The sequence below is a fragment of the Macaca fascicularis genome, chromosome 2, assembly GCF_037993035.2.
Source record: "Macaca fascicularis isolate 582-1 chromosome 2, T2T-MFA8v1.1".
NCBI classification, from domain to species: Eukaryota; Metazoa; Chordata; class Mammalia; order Primates; family Cercopithecidae; genus Macaca; species Macaca fascicularis.
The window spans coordinates 192853550-192871890 of record NC_088376.1 but is presented as its reverse complement, the minus strand read 5'-3'; the positions used below and the strand labels follow the sequence as shown (position 1 = coordinate 192871890).

The following is an 18341-nucleotide window of genomic DNA, read 5'->3' as shown; positions in this document are numbered from 1 at the left end:
CAGATTCTAACAGAAAATCTTAGTCTTGTCTCATTTTTAATCATTATGACGTTCTTTCTAGTCTCATTTTCTTACCCAAAGTCCAGTTTGATGCAAAGAAAAATTGAGCTGTTCAATAAAAATTCAGAGCAGTTCAATAAAAATTTAAGGACTACTAAATTAAAATTAGTAAGAAGCCAGTTTGACACCATAACATGCTGTATTTTATATACCTAGTTAAACTAAATGATGTTTTTATTTTTTCATTTAGCTTCTTTCATGCTTCCAGTTTGAATATTTTGTTTACATGTGCCTTTTGTAAACATTTTTTTCTAAATTTTAGTAGTAGTTTAATTGTAATCGTTCATTTTAAAAACATGTAGTATCTATATATGTCATTTTACACACATTAAGTGATTTGGATCTTAAAAGTTGATAATCTACCATATTATTCTTCTCATTCTCCATAGACTCTGCCCCTTTTAAGCATATTTGCCTAGATGATTGCTTCTGGATAGTCAGAGATTTGGCCCCCAAGAGACATCTGACAATGTCTGGGGACAATATTTATTGTAATCACTTGAGGGCTGGAGTACTGGTGTCTAGTGGGTAGAGGCCAAGGATGTTGTTAAACATCCTATAAGGAACAGGGCAGCACCACACAGTAAAAAATCACTAAGCTCAAGAAATGTCAGTAGGACCAAGATGAGAAATCCTGAGTCCTAAACTATCCCTGGGGACGTTATCAGCATGAACAATAGAACTGGGCTGTGCATTCTTACTGAATGCACATACATACATACAGTAACTGACATGACATCTGTTAAATTTTTGACAAAAAATTTGTTTAGTTCTCAATGTTCTTGGAATGCTGTTGATATTTGCTGAATTAAATGTCCAGAATCCATTCATTTATTGAAATTTGAGTATTCTAAAATACAAGCAAACATTTATCTAGTATTGTAATTTGCAATCCCTTTAGATGTAATCTTCGATCATCAAGAGCAAGTTCTAGGCTGCTATGAAATTAAGTTCGCTTCTTCAAATAGTTTGAGCACGATTGTCGTTTAGTAAAATAAACATAGCTCTATTATTTCTTAATGTCTTTCTTAACAAGTATAAGATTAGACTACTTCTCACAAACTCCCACTGGGCAGCACTTAAGAAGTGAGTAATATTTCTGCCTGTTTAAGTCAAGTAATCCCAAATGGAAGTAATTTACAGGAAGGCATCGGGGACAGTTACAATAGACATATTGCAATATGCCACTGGAAATCAACATCTCCCCACATGTTTGATCAAGAGGCAGATGGAAGCTTTTATCATATTTATTTAATCTGAAATACACATGGTAATTACACTGGACCTTTGATTCAAGGCCTTATTAATGTCTCCGGAGAAGTCAGGAAATGAGTTTGTCAGTTGCAAACTGATGTAGTCATGACCCTCTGGGTAGAATTTACATCTATCACTACCTAGATTAGAGTAGAGCTACAAGTCACTTTTTATCTCAAGAAAGTGAGGTAAAGTAAAAGCTTAGTTAACCTGTGTAAGAGGAATAAGAGGCTCTCGCTCTGTCCAAAATATTGTTTATACTATTTTTCATTCATGCTACTCCAGAATGGCTCCCTCCTGTGAGTTATATGTGAGTAAAGTAGAATATAAATTTTATGGCCAATATCTCACAAAGTAAAATTAACCAAAACACCAACAAAGGCACATTGAGGTGAAACACTCTCACATTTCTAGTCCCAAACCTGGGATCTTAGACAAATTCTACAATTAAGCTTAGCAGAAGTTAATATACATGGAGTTTCTTTGGATTAGTGATAGGAAAAGGAAGATATCACAAAGATCACTTTTCAAAATGTTACATTTAGGAAAATGCGAGTTAGCAAAACTGTATTCTAACTCTTCAACTATGATGTTTTTACATAATGCTAATGCATGTATCAACGATGACCAGTATTAATATGTATAAAAAACATTAAAGTCATACAACTATTAAGGTAGATAGAGCTTATTTATCTCTGGAGGACGGCTGTAATGGAAGACATCGACTAAATGTTAAAGTTTTTCTAACATTCAAAAATGTGCATTATGATTATGTTATTTTATTTTCAAAGTTAGAAAAAGGAATATGTATGTATTTGTTTAAAGATTTGTACGTGTATATATGGGGGTGTGTGTGTGTGTGTGTATACAGCCTCTTGAAAGTGCTCACAGAAAATATAGCATTTTCTGATATATTGTTGATGTTTTATAAGAGAAAAATATGAATTAAGTTTATTACCAAAGAATAATAATAGATTGCTATTAACATAGGATGTATAACTAGTGAGAAATATTCAGTTGAATCATATACATACTCTGAAATGACTTCAACAATTTTATTGCTTGATCAAAATGATATTAATGGCTATTACTGTTGTCCTAATAAACTTGCACATAATTTTATTTTGCTAAATTAAATTAAAAGGCTATTAAATTAAATCCTTTTAAAATTTAAATGCTGATTAAAAAGCATAAAATAATCCTATCAATAATTTATTTATTACACTAAGCCAATATGATATATACTACAGCTATCCTGTGGTTATCTCCCATATTTCCATTAACAATGTTCTTAAGCTTGGTTACTTCTCTGTTTCCATTGACATAGCACTGTTATCTCAAATGAGTTTACATTGTACAAACAAGGAAAGTACATATTGAACATCTACTCTGCTGGATGCCCTATTAAGAATGTTCTACGTAAGAGCGCATCTCATTTTCACAAGAAATTGTATAAGATAGGTGGTCAACAAGGGCAACATTTTACAGAAAATAAAACAAGGCCTCTAACTATAAAAGACATTTAAAACTAGGATTCATAATCAATGTCTCATCTTTATGGCAAGTCTTTTCCAAAAAAAAAAAAATGGTAAATTATGAAATTCTTCTTTAGTAAAGAATTGTTGTACCCTTATTTTTTCCTATTTTGTATTTATAACAACAAAAACCTTTCACGTAATATAGTAATTAAAATTTCTTCCATATGCAAAGTTAAAAACAGTCATGATTCAGTGAACAAAACAGAGAACCAGATATTAACGCTTCTGATTCTAACTGAGCCGTTGCCTTACAATGTGACTGGATTAGTCCATTCTCACTTTGCTATACAGAAATACCTAAGACTGGGTAATTTATAATGAAAAGAGGCTTAGTTCGCTCACAGTTCTGTGGACTGTACAAGAAATGTGATGCTGGCATCCGCTCAGCTTCTGGGGTGGGGGGCAGGCATCAGAAAACTTACAATCGTAGCAGAAGGCAAAGGGGGAAGGAGGAAGGTGAGGGTAGGTGCTACACACTTTTAAACACCAGATCTCATGAGAACTCACTCACTATCACAAGAACAGCACCAAAGGGATGGTGCTAAATCATTCGTGAGAAACTGCTCCCATGATCTAATCATCTCCCATCATGCCCCATCTTTAATTCTGGGGGTTACAATCCAACATGAAATGTGGTGGGGACACAGATCCAAAGCACATAATTCTGTGCCTGACCCTTCAAATCTCATGTCCCTCTCACATTGCAAAACACAATCATGCTTTTCCAGAAGTCCCCCAAACTTATAACTTATTCCACCACTAACTCCAAAGTTCAAAGTCTCATCTGGGACCAGGCAAGTCTCTTCCGCCTATGAGCCTATAAAATCAAACACAAGTCTGTTACTCCCAAGATACAATAGGGGTGCAGGTGTTGGGTAAATACTCCCATTCCAAAAGGGAGAAATCAGCCAACAGAAAGGGACTACAGGCCCCAGGCAATCTGGAAACCAAGCAGGGCAGTCATTAAGTCTTAAAGCTTCAAAATAATCTCCTTTGACTCCATGCCTCACACTCAGGGCAGACATGGTTTGAGGGGTGGGCTGCTAAGGCCTTGAGCAGCTCCATTCCAGTGACTTTGGAAAGTTCAGTCCCTGTGGCTGCTCTTATGGGCTGGCGTTGAGTGCCTGAAGCTTTTCCAGGCACCCCGTACAAACTGACAGTGGATCTATCATTCTGGGGTCTGCAGGACAACGACTCTATTCCCTGAGCTCCACTAGGCAGTGCCCCAGTGGGGACTCTGTCATTTCCCGCTTTGCACTGCCCTAGTAGAGGTTCTTCATTATGAGTCGGCCCCTGAAGCAGGCGTCCGCCTGGACATCCAGGCTTTTCCATACATCCTCTAGAATCTAGGTGAAAGCTCCCAAGCTTCAAATCTTGCACTCTGTGCACCCACAGGCTAGCATTGCTACAAATACCTGAGACTGGGTAATTTATAAAGAAAATTGTCTCACAGTTCCACAGACTGTACAGGAATCACGATGCTGGCATCTGCTGGGCTTCTGCAGGGGAGAAAGCCCAGGTAACTTACAATTATGGTGGAAGCTGAAGGGGAGAGCCAGAACTTCACATGGCAGGAGCAGGAGGAAGAGAGAGTCGAGGGAGGTGCTACACACTGAAACAATCAGATCTCAGGAGAACTCACTCACTCACTATCATTAAAACAGCACCAAGGGGATAGTGCTAAACCATTCATGAGAAACTGCTCCCACAATCCCGTCACCTCCTATCATGCCCTACCTCCAACACTGAGAACTACAATTTGACATGATATTTGGTGGGGAAACAGATCTAAATCATATCAGTGACTTTAAAGAAACAACTTTGTTATTTGTTATTTTCTTGTGTTACTTTGTCAGACAGTTTGAACTCTTGGTGAACGACAAATTCTAGAAAAAAGGAAAAAAGGGATTTATGTGAAGGCAGGAGGAAAAAAGAAGAGAATGAAATAAGCACAATTTGTTACAGAAACATAAACAAACAATTACACTAATTTGGAAGAATGTTTATAACTACATGAAGTTTTCAACTGTAATTAAAATATGATTTATTTTAGGTTATGTATTTAATGATATCTATGAAAGACCCAGTCTGTACCTGTAAATTGTATTTGTATTGCTTAAGTAGAGGAAAGCTATAGGGTTCTATCATTAAAATTCTGGGACATTCTTTAGGTATTAGGTACTGCTTTGAAAAGTTTTAAAATTTTACTTGTATTACTATGACATATAGTGTGGAATATAAAATACAGATATTTTAAGGTTGCCATTTAAATTATTCTTCAGCACAGTTGAAATAACTGTAGTGAATGCATCTTTGAGCTTTCAGTTAAGTCTTTTCATTTGTATGCTTGGCCTATAAGGTTCTGTGCAATAATTGTTAAAATGAATAATTATATTTTATGCATAACAAGAATTTAGGCCCAGTGCTTTTTAACAATGATGTAGTACAAATTTTTACATATAATTATACTTCATATTAACTTGTAAGGGCAGAATTATTTTATAAGCATATTTGCCACTCATTAATATTTAAGTAAGTTTCCTCTGAAGAATTTGTTATAGGCTTAGTTAGCTGCATTTTGCATACTTATTTCTCACATTTAAAAAATCAAAATCTATTAATTCATAGAGTATGCAAATTTTCTGTACACTTAAATAGAAAGCATTGTTGTAATTTAAGCATAGTATGTTTCTTACAAACTTTCTTTCTTTTTGGAACAATAAAGTGTATTTTATACTCACAAACATGCACGTAACTATTTCTGTCATATCAGTGTCTAGATCCATAACTATCTGATCACTACATTCTTGATGATAAGGTCATAGCAGCTCTTGATAGATATTAAATAAATAGCTTATATAAATAGCCAAATCTCCAAGGGTTAACTACACTGAAGTTTTATACCAGTATTTTCTTCTGAATTCATGTTATAAGAAATCAATAAATTTGATAAAACCTTCTTCCAAAATTCTTCCTATAGCAGAGTAAATTAATGTATTTAACAGATCCAAAATTAAGTGACATTCTAAGTTGGTTTCTGTAATATAATATTTGAAATATCTTAGTACATTTTTAATTATATCCTATCAATTACATTAAGAGACTGGATTTTCCTTGAAGTCAAACATTTGAACTCTAAACATAGTTTCTACATTATCTTTTGGGTCTAAATGCATTTTTTTTTTTGCGTGTACACTTGCCAAGAACTTATCCACCATGTATACTTTTGGTCATTTTGGAAAATAGGTTCTGGATTGGGAGATGCCGAAGAAACCCAGTGATGCTTGGTCTTTGACTGTTTTCTTCCAATGTCCTTGTGGAATAGTTTCAAAAGAGAACACAGCACAGAGAACAAAGAATCTCAGGAAAGGAATCCTCTCTACAATTTGGGAAAGTTGTTCACAAAAATATGTGCTCAGGCATCCATAAGCCAAACAATTGCTTTTTAACACACAGTAATCATGGTCTATCTTCTTGATACTAACTTTCTCTTATGAAAACTCTCTTATGCTGGTCTAATTCAGCTTGGGTCAGGTTCAGTTTTGCAGTTAGGAGCCTGGACAACAACATAACAATAAATATTTACTAAAAATTTAAATTTGGTAAGAAAATAGTAACTATGTTGCAAGATCGATTTGTGGTTCAAATGAGTTTGTACTTATTTAATAAATTTAATAAAGTAATAAGAATGATTGTAATAAATATTAACTATTGTTATTATATTTTTGGGGACAAGTACTAAAACTTTTGTATATATTATCTGATCAGATGTGCACTAGAATGTATGATCCTGTTTAATAGATGTGAAAACTAAAGTAGAGGGAAGTTAAGAAAGTAACATATTGGTCACATAGCTGGTGTCTAAAGGACCAGTAATGATAAGATGGGAGTGATTGAGTTACTTTCTATTTGAACATAACTTAGTAGATGAAAAAGTAATCGGAAAACATCTATTTAAGCTTAATATTTTAATATTTAAAGCAAGCACAAGCCTTCACTGGTATGTAATGATCTCTTTTTAATGATATATAGAAAAGACATATATTCATTATTGTAACTGAGGAACTGGTTCAATTATCATTTATAGTGGTTTTTAAAACTCATAAACATAGTTAATATAATTGATAATTATCACCAGAATAATCAATTCAAAAAATACATAATATACTTATTTGACTCTAGTGACTAGTGTTATCATATACATTTTAGAACTGACTTGTTTAAAAATATATTTTAGTAGCAATGGTATTGTGTGTCTAGTGTATTAGCTCATAAAAAATTAATATGTTTCTAACAAGTGATGTTTCTTTTCCATTTAAGTGTTTATTTTTCCATCAGATATATTTCTGCACATGGATAAATATCACAATCAATTAATACAGCCTGAAATTTTAGAATAACGAGGAGTCTATAAACGATCTTATTGACAAATATTTACTCTTTATTATACTAAGTATTTAAAAAAATTAATCTACACTATTTTTGTTGTTTCCTCTGAAAAGCATGCTTAATTTAATTATAATCAAGTCATGTGTCCTTTTTTTTTTTTTAGTTCAGCTTAAGAAGAAATGTGTTTAAACCTATGTCTTACTCTTAGGCAAAAATAATTGCATACAATATATTTAACTTCCATTCTGCTTAAACATACCTTAATTTATCTTTTTAGATTTTCATAGAATACATTGCCAAAATAGATATATGGCAATGTCATATTGAAGTCATTTATTTTTCTTCCTAATGGTTGTTCTTATTTATTTATTTTATGTGTGTAGGCAGAGAACAGTGATGTGTGAAGAGTTTGGTATTGTTGACATTGAAGGCAGAACAGCTCCAAGAGAGAAAGACATGAAGCAACAGAATAAAAAACAGCAATTTATATAGCTCACATAAAATAAAAGTCACTGTGAAATGAATTTTAGTATATATATTTTTTCTGATAAAAGCAACCCCAAACTACAAAATGCAGGCTTGTTGTACGACGTCTAACATTATGAAACTCATTGTTTTATTTGCATATTCATTGAACACCTTTTAGATATGACATATGCATATGTTCTGTCTTAGTCCATTTGGTCTGCTATAACAAAATACCACTAATTGGGTAGGTTATAAACAACAGAAATTTATTTCTCACAGTTCTGGATGCTGGGAAATCCGAGATCAAGGTGCAGGCAGATTCAATGTCTGATGAGGGCCTGCTTTTTGGTTCATAGATAGTGTATTCTCTGTGTACTCCCATGGTGAAAGGGCAAAGCAGTGCAACTCTCTGGGCAACCCCCTCTTTTTTTTTTTTTTTTGGTGGATTCTTGCTGTGTCGCCCAGGCTGGAGTGCAGTGGTGCGATCTCAGCTCACTGCAACCTCTGCCTCCTGAGTTCCAGAGATTGTCCTGCCTCATCCTCCTGAGTAGCTGAGATTACAGGAACATGCCACCAGGCCTGGCTAATTTTTTTCATTTTAGGGCACTAATTCCATTAATGAGGGAAGAACTCCCATGACCTAGTCACCTTCCAAAGTCTCCACCTCCTAATATCATCACACTGGTGATTAAGATTTCAACATATGAATTTTGGAGGGACATAAACATTCAGACCATAGCAGATTCGTTATAAACTGTTTTTTAAACAATGACTGTTTTGAGAAAAGCAGAGCAGGTACATTTTCTCATTTATAGACGGAGAAACTGAAGCTCTACACTGGTCACGTGGAAACCAGAGTGAAATACTATTCGAGATCTCTGAGCTTAAAAAGAGGCTACTATTTTATGAAGGCAAATTAGACTCTGCGTTATGTGCCCAGTGGATATCTTAGCTGACTTTTCCCAGCAGCAAATGGCCCCATGGTAATCCAGGGCAATCCAAAAACGTATTTTATTTTCCCTTTCATCACCTAGATAGCCTTAAAAAACATTATTTCCTTTCACTTTCCCCCTGTTGTCACACAGGTAATCTCCTCATGGAAAGTTCTCTCGCTTTATGAATGCCAGTGAGAAAGGAGGTGAAGCATTTTGTGAAGGGCCCTTAGTTCTAACAGCCGCACTGCTCTGCTGGTTGAGGGTCCTTTCTGGAGTTGTTCAGATTCTTCAGAGCTACAAAATCTCTTCACTTGAAATAGTCGAGGAAATACTAGCCGGCATTCCCCAGCAAAAAAGATCACCGCAAGGAAGAGAACTATGCTAGAACCTACTTTTTCCCAAAATAGAAATACCATTTCCGGATACATTTTCCATTTAATCTTTGTTCTCAAGAACAGGGTATCTTTTTCAAGGACATATTTTATTTGTGCCCAGCACATTATTGATTATGTATAAATATAAATTAATAAAATTGATTGTGAAATAATTAGGATGTCTGTAAAGAATGAAGAAAGGATGAGCAGATCTGATCACTAAAGGGGACAATCTTCCAAGGAGGGAAGCTGCAGTCCAATGCATGAAATTAGTGCGCAGAGTGGCCACACCTTCCGTCTGCACTCCTGGCAATCACACTGCACTCACTGAAGCATTTTGTAAATTGATTGTATCTCTAAGCTAAACAGCCTTGGAACACTAAAAACAAATCAAACTAAAACAAAGAAAATGGTGATTTTATAATTAGTATGGCCCAAAACGCTGTGGATAGGAAACTTATGTACTCTCACAGATACAAACATGCGGGGCCATTTGTTTTCTATTAGCATCATGGGAAAATAAAATTATGTTAAACTAAATACATTTTGAGAGGAAAGATTAAGTTTTGTGTTTGCTTGGATTTGCTTTAACCCACCATTGAAATTCTGTTGTATGATGTAGCCTTAATTTAAAACTCATAAAGTTTCTACACATACTATGTATAGTTAAAACCATGTGTAAATCACTGCACAGATGCGAAGAACTGTGCATTTTCGTGTTTTCTATCTCTTAGATAGTATTCTTAAGTGCTTTTGTCAGAAACAGTAATTGTACATAAAATTAGGAGATAATAGATGGCCCTTGAGTGAGTGCAGTGATGCATTTCTCTCCAAGGACTTTGCTAATGCCATATACTGTCAAAGAACAGTTTATTTTTTCCCACAAATTATGTATAACTGTTTCTAATGTTGTACCATAGCGCCCCTCTTTCTGAATAGTTATTCTTTTAAAATAGGGGAAAGTGGGCCCTTAAGTATGTTGAAAAAAATTCTAATTTGATGTTAGAATCAAATTATAAAAAGTAGTAATTAAGTACATACCTGGATGAGTCATTTATACTTAACACTCATTTCTAAAATATTTAGATAGTACCAGTTTTATTATAATTTGGTATTATGAAGGGGCAGTGATCCATTGCTCAGCACAGCAAATTGGCATATAAAAAAAAATCTGTTTGCAATTTAGCATAAGAATTTAATAGTATTCATTCACTCAATTTGCTTAGCTCTTAGAACTGTGTAAAAGTGCTGTTGCAGCTATATTACAAGTGTAAGACACAACGTTTGTCTTCAAGAAAACTTACATCTTTGGGGGAAGATAAAACTTAAGCAAGTGAATTAATCTGGAGGGGTAAACTCCTGGATTAAATAATTCAAGGAGAATTGACATAGAGAGACTGATCACCGTTTGGAATTTGCATGCACAGAGGGAAAGAAGTATGTCTTACAGGATGAAGAAGCATAAATAACAGGAGATTATTTAGCATGGATGGGCATTGGACTCTCCATCATGATAGAAGAAAAAAGAATACAGACTATTTGGAAAAATCAAATGCTATAAATGACCTCAACCAGCTCTTGTTCCCAAAATAGGAGTCATCTTAGCCATACTAAAAACTGACTTTCATAGTTAATTTTAAAGTTTTTCCAAGATTCTTTCAAAACTAGTTTAAGCAAGCTGTTTCATGGTTTATCAATCCTTTATTAATAATAACTGATTTTTCTGAGTACACACTTTACATACATTGAATAAAATTGCAATGTATTACATAGAGCCTGACACAGATTAAATACTCAACAAATTATTCTCTTATTTAATCTTCACCCACCAGACTGCCACCAGATTCTTTTTCATCTAATCTCATGTTATGCAAATCTTTCTGTATTAATATTTTCCCTAATCTTTCAAACAGACACTTAGAAGGGTTCACAGTTACCACATGGAGTAAATTAAAAGTCCTGAATGAGTCTTTTAAAAGGCTGAAAAAGGAAACCTGTATTTCTCTACATGGCAGCTTATACTTTCCAACTCTCTCTTTTTCCTTCCCTCATAAAACTAACAGTTGGATAGTGCTTCCTTTGTGTCAGACATTCTTCTAAGCCATTTAAGAGTACTGATACATTTAGTCACTGACAATGCAGGGAAATAAGTATTCACATTCTAAAGATGAGAAGGCTAAATATAAAACTTGACCTATGTCACACAGATAGCAATAAATGGTTAAAGATTTGGTGTAAACAATTTGTAAATCCAGATTTTGCAAGCAGTGTCTTCCACTTGAAACATTTCCACTGAGTTTTCTGTTAATCAAAATTTGACTTTGAAAATGTATTTATTTTAATATATAATAACAATTGAATAATAATCACTTTCTTTGTATAAAAATGTCCTTGGAACTTAATTTTAAAATATTTAGAATAAAATAATTTAAATTTTAGTTATTTACTGCCATTATATTTATAACTGAAAATAAAATATAATAACTTAATAAAGTACTTTTTATAAAAAAAAAAATTTACATGGCCAGACACAGTGGCTCACACCTAGCACTTTGGGAGGCTGAGGCTGGTGGACCACCTGAGGTCAGGAGTTCAAGACCAGCCTGGTCAATATGGTGAAACCCTGTCTCCACTAAAAATACCAAAAGTAGCCTGGCATGGTGACGCAAGCCTGTAATCTCAGCTACTCGGGAGGCTGAGGCAGGAGAATTGCTTGAACCTAGGAGGTGGAGGTTGCAGTGAGCTGAGATCATGCCACTGCACTTCGGCCTGGGTGACAGAGCAAGATTCCATCTCAAAAAAAAAAAAAAAAAAAAAAAAAATTCTAACACTAGAATGAAGAGCTATTTGCATTTATATTTTCTACATACTCTTGTCTATAAAGAAATTCTTTATATTAGAGTTTGTACTTTGTATTTTAAGAACAGAAAACATGATAGACTAGACCCTTGATTTAAAAAACCCAGCAATAATTTCAGAGATAGAATTACATAATTTAGGATTTCTCCATATTAAGATTTTAAATGAAATTATAAATTAGTGTTATTTTTCACTCTTGTAAAGATTTAAAATTACTGACCTTAGGTATTATAATTTGACATAATTTTCTCTTTGGAGTCCTTTACTAAGCATCAAATAACTCTAAATGAAAGTTGTTAAATTCAGAAAGTTTTATGTTTACAATATCTTTTGTGTTTTTTGCACTGTCAGATAAAAGAGATTACTAATGTATTATCAGATCTCCTGAAATTTACTCCAATGTTAACAGGCTAATGCCAACAAATCATGGGCTAATGCTTGAGAATGAAAAATGATCTTTAATGACACATGATGAATTTATCTGAATAATAACACAGACACAACTCTCTGTTAAGAAATTTCAGAAGGTTTTACTTTGTCTTTTTATTGCTGTGAAATAGGAGGTAGATGTGAGAGGAAATATGAGAAATTCCTGTTGAAATTTAGCTTTTAAATTATATATTCTTCCTGCATCATTCAGGTGATATTTATCCTCAATCCCAAACATTTGTTTTAGTTGCTAAGAATAAAAACTTAAGGAGAGACTCTTAGTTCTAACAGTTATGGGGATAAAAAAAAGCATAGTCAAAAATATTACTTTTAAAAAAATACACTTGTAGACATATAAAGTAACTTTTTTGATATCCATATTATCTTTAAAACCTTAAAATCCTATGAAAATATGTTGATTTACTTTGTCAATGAAACGAAAGGTGAAAGTTGAAGTATTTCCTTCACAGATTATAGGAATGAATAGGATCAAATAAATATATGTTATAAATTAATTTCTTCAAAAGTTATGTTCATCTATCTCTGAATGTATCTGAAACAAACTGATACAATAACGAACATGAGAAATTTAAATTGATCTACAACAAATTTTCACAGGTCAAATCGTTTTAATGTCAAAAAAAAAAAAAAAAAAAAAAAAACCAGGAAAGGGAAAATGGCCTACATACATAATCTGAGATTCTACTGTAAGAATGAAGATTATAGGCAAACAATATTAAATAAATCAATGAAACCTTTCCCTAATAGTGACCTGTATCCTAAGACACTACCTCCATTCCACTCACTAGGTACAGATGTCATATAATTCATATTTCAGTTGCAAAGACAGCTGTACCTGAATTGATCTACAGCATTAAGAATGAGCAGGAAATACCACAATATCGGAGTCTTTGTTCAAGTCATCCCAATACTAAGATTAAAAATGAGAAAAGAAAATTCAAGGATGTGTAAAGATTATTTATTTATTTATTTATGTTCGAGACAGGAACTCTGAGTACCTTAAACCTCTTTTTCCTTATAAATTACCCAGTCTGCGGGTACGGCTTTATTGGTAGCATGACAACAGACTAATACAGAAGGTGTACAATTTAATTAAAAAATAATAACGGCCGGGCGCGGTGACTCACGCCTGTAATCCCAGCACTTTTGGAGACTGAGGCAGGCAGATCACGAGGTCAGGAGTTCAAGACCAGCCTGACCAATATGGTGAAACCCCATCTCTACTGAAAATACAGAAGTTAGCTGGGTGTGGTGGTGCATGTCTGTAGTCCCAGCTGCTCGGGAGGCTGAGGAAGGAGAATCACTTGAACCCAGGAGGTGGAGGTTGCAGTGAGCCGAGATCGCACCACTGCACCCCAGCCTGGGCTACAGAGCAAGGCTGTCTTAATAACAACAATAATAATAATAATAATAATAGCTTTGAATATTTTATTAATATATTATTAATTTTAACAATATTATCAATTATTATGATGATTATTATTTGTTTTATTATAATATAATCATATATAATGACTAATATTATAATAATTATTATTAATTTATCATTAATAATTAATATTAATTTATTAACTTTATTGATATTAATTTATTATTGATAATTAATTATTGATATTAATTATTAATATAATTACTAATTTATCTTGATATTTAAATATTTTCAATGATTGAAAATTTTAAGAACAGAAAATAACATTAATGCAAACATATGATCCAATATCAGAAAACTACACAACTTACTAAAAGACACTGAACGTATGAATCGTTAAAGAATCATGCTGATTCTGGATAATACACTATATAAAACAAAATATATTTATAAGTTTATAAATCCCAATAAATAATCTGTTATATTTTGATTCTTCCAAAATTTTTCTGAACTTGATAGGGGGTGTCTTTTAGAAGTCCTTCAACTGATTTTTAAAACCATAATACTGGTGTAAGATTGGGCATACAGATCACTCATATAGACTAGAATGTGCAGAAACATAAAAATATATAGACAATTATTTTAGAAACCTATAAAATATATAGACATATTTTATATATAAAATTGATAGACAATTTATTTTAAAAAATAAAATTATTGATGAAAGAAATTGTTTGGAGGACAGCTGGCTGTAGAAACAAAAACAAAGTTGTATTTTAACACTTTAGCCTCAAGTCATAGACCAAAATACATTTTAGAAGGATTAAAGTATAACAAAAGGGTTAGATGACCATATAGATTTATATGCATATAATCTTATTGCAAAAGTATTTTATTCCATGACCCTCAAGCCATGTGTCATACATAATAATTTAATGGATTTGATTACATAAAGTTGTAAGACTAATCTAGCTGAAAATACCAAAAATGAAAAATAGAGAACTTGCTAAAAAATGTGAATCTTTATGTAAAGAGAGCTGTTAAAACAAAATTTAAATAGAAAAATGGACAAATTGCATAGACAGGCATTTCAAAATTAATGAATTAAAATAGCAGAAAATGTTTAGACATTATTATGTTAACCTGTAATTTCATTAATCCAAAACATTTAAATCTGGATGTTACTTTTCCACATTAGAATGGCAAAATTTTTTAAAATTGTATTTTGATGTAATACAATATGGAGAAAAGAATCCCTCAGGTACTGTTGATGGGAGAGGGGGGTGAATTTGCACAATTTTTCGGCAATGTACATTGACAATATTTATCAAAAGCCTTTACAAAATATTTATACCATTGATCCAGAAATACTTTTTAGAATTCACCTTCAGCAAAAAAGACAGGTGCAGAGATACATGAACAAAAATGATTTCTAAGTTCTCTAAAAGAGTACCCATTTCTGAAAGGTACTCAGCAAATATAATGGATATGATTTATGACCGTATATGAAAACTTGAGCAAGAGGTGGATTTTTAAACTGATTCCAAAGTATATCGCAAGTAATATGAATAGTGAATTCAGAAATATGACAGGTTTATTTTTTCCTCATTTTTGGAGATTCATGGGCAATGATAGAAATGTAGGGAAATACAAGAAATAGATATTAGAGAGCTAAAATTAACTGTCATAACTTTAATTTTAATGATTAATGTTTTTGAAGTAAAGCTTCCCTGCCTCCCATACCCTCGCAATAAGCATTTCAAAGGTGTATCATTAGGCTGGATGCAGTGGCTCACACCTGTAATCCCAGCACTTTGGGAGGCCAAGGTGGGTGGATTTCTTGAGGTCAGGAGTTCGAGACTAGCCTGACCAACATGGTGAAACCCTGTCTCTACTAAAAACAAATACAAAAATTAGCTGAGGCTAATTAGCTATGGTAGTGGGCACCTGTAATCCCAGCTACTTGGAAAGCTGAGGCAGTAGAATCACTTGTACCTGGGAGGTGGAGGTTGCAGTGAGCTGAGATCATGCCACTCACTGAACTCCAGTCTGGGCAAAATATAAAACAAAACAAAACATAGTGTGTATTGTTAATTGGGCTTTTTTTTTTTTTTCCAGAGATTTAGTGACAAATAGCTTTACTGACTTCTTTGACTCTCTTATCTTCAACTTTCATCTCCTGAGGTCACCCAGGAGGAGCTTACGTGTGTGAGGATTTTTTATTGGCTGAGCCTTCATTTAGTTGTCTAGAATACAAATCACTTTGTTTAATCAACTGTAAGAGAGACTGGAAAACGCCTAGTTCTAATAACTGAAAGCAAAGAAAATGTTTATCAGCTAGAAATCTCGGCCCCAATATACCATTCTGATCACCAAATATTTTTTCACCTCGTGTCCTTTACACACACCACTACCACATCCCATCTAAAGAAACAAACGAAAGTTCCATCAAACCAAGGTGTCCCACTCAAAGCTCAAGATCTTCAGATATGCACAATTCTCTTCATCATATCTGCTGAAAAGAAGACAAGTTATTAATGCTCCTCTCCATCCCATACACAGTACACATGATAGAGGAGAAGCACTCCTTGATAATATATACTCCCATTAGGAATTAAAGGAAGAATGGTATACACAGGGTAATCAGGGATCTGTAGCAATTATAAAAACATGCCAGGCTGGCGTGACAAGGCCCCTCTGTCTTGGAAAGGGTTGTTGTTCCCTGAAGAACCCGGATTCTCCTCTATTCATTCTTTTTTGCTTTCCCAAATTCTACCTTCTGTTGAGTTCAACCTAGTTAGTCATAGTCCATGACTCTATTTGAAGTAGATGTTGGGGAGTATGTCCTCCATTAGGATACACAGCTTTTATAGTCCACTTTTTGCATTTAGCAAGTTCAGGTGTCTAGAGGTTGTTTGAAGTTTCAAACAGTCAGACTATTTTTTCTTTCTGTCTAGACATATGATCCTTTGACACAGAGTTACATTAAAAATACAGAAGACTCACAATCTATTTGTCAGATTAATGTTCCTATAATCCAGCCCTAGTTTTTGAAGGCATTCTTGCCAAGCCTAATTTATTTCCTTACTTTCACTCTCTCTTAAATCCATCTGTAAATTATAAATAGCTACCCGGAGGCTATCTGCAACAATGAACCTGGGAAAGCAGGAAGTACACTCAATCTGATCTTTGTCACAGGGCTGAGTCTTAGTGGATTTTATTGCCCAGGTCTTTACTCAGTTTTATCCCTTATTATGTGATTTCTATGAAGAGCTAATTTTCCAAATTTTTGAGTGCCCAAATGTCTGGATATTCTTTTGGCCTTTTCATTTCTTCTTGAAAACTGGCCATCCTTTTCTGGGCTGATCTCTTGCCTGGGAAATCCTATTGAAGGCAGAATATAAAAGTATATTATTAATTTGTCTCTTTCCAATCACTTCCTGTAGAATCACAAGTTCCACCGGCATTTAAATCTTGATGCTGAGTATTAATATTCCCCTTTCTATCAACAGCATTTAACAGAGTCCCAACCCCTGCTTTCCTGCCAAAATACATTCCTCCCTTTGATCAACTACAGTGTTTTCTCCAATATCACTTCCTATCTGACTGTTCTCTCCTTTTCAGTCTGCAAAACTGGAAGTTCTTCCTCTTCCTGAATTTTAAATATGGAAGTTCCCAGTGGTCAGTTCTCAGACCTCTTCTTTTCCCCATCTAGACACCCATGGGTGAATTAGTCAATTTCCATAGCTTTAAATAATATTTATATAATGATAAATCTCAAATATCATTTTTGGCCTTAGGCTTTCTCATGACATTATTTTAACTAAATAACAATATAGTTGTGTTAGTCACACCAAAGAAATATACAGGCATACACACACATATTTTCAGATGGAGGTGAGGAGGAAGGAATGGCCTATAACTATACAAAATCATGTATGTATATTTGCTTATCCAATCTTTTCCTTAAAATGTAAGCTCAAAGGCAATAGTGATTGATGTATCAAATATTATATCCCCAGATACCTTGTATATTATAATATTTGTTCACAGGATGATTGGTGTAACACACATTAATGTATTATTTAATAAAAATTGTGTTAATTTTCAAAAATCATTCATTCTAATGCAGTTATGTATTCTATGACTAAATAACACATGAACTGGAACAATATTTTCCTCTCTTTTCCAGATCCTAATGCTTTGGCTGGCCAGAATGGCCCTGACCATGCTCTCATAGGAGGAATAGTGGCTGTAGTTGTATTTGTCACGCTGTGTTCTATCTTTCTGCTTGGTCGATACCTGGCGAGGCATAAAGGTAGGTTATATTCAGTCAGAGTATTCAACGTTGGCAAAATATTCTAGACTAACTTCATTATAAAATATGACATCAGTGCATATATGTTTCTGTACATGTGTGTACAATAGGGAGATAGAGATAAATGCTAAATTATTTCAGTGAATTCTTCATTATTTTACTTAAATTTAAAGTTGAATTGGCTTAACAAAATAGTGTTTAGCCAACGGCTAGATGTCATAGAGTAAGCCACTGGCTCAGAAAAATAGAAAAAAAGAGAAGAAAGTTTGTAATTTATGTCTAGAACTGAAATCCAACTATAACTATTTAGTTGATGTTTCTGTTTGT

The 18341-nt window shown here is 33.7% G+C and overlaps 1 protein-coding gene across 4 annotated transcripts in view; it reads left to right on the top strand.

Annotated features, from left to right (window-relative positions):
- CADM2 (cell adhesion molecule 2) overlaps positions 1 to 18341 on the top strand; it is a 1082757-nt gene that overhangs the window by 1056016 nt on the left and 8400 nt on the right. For 3 of the 4 annotated variants that reach the window (XM_074033664.1, XM_005548409.5, XM_074033663.1), the window contains one exon: positions 17889 to 18014. In XM_074033664.1, the coding sequence (XP_073889765.1) occupies positions 17889 to 18014 (126 nt within the window). Of the gene's footprint in view, positions 1 to 7624; positions 13236 to 17888; positions 18015 to 18341 lie in introns of those variants that run through there. The other variant, XM_045384514.3, reaches the window with a different exon arrangement.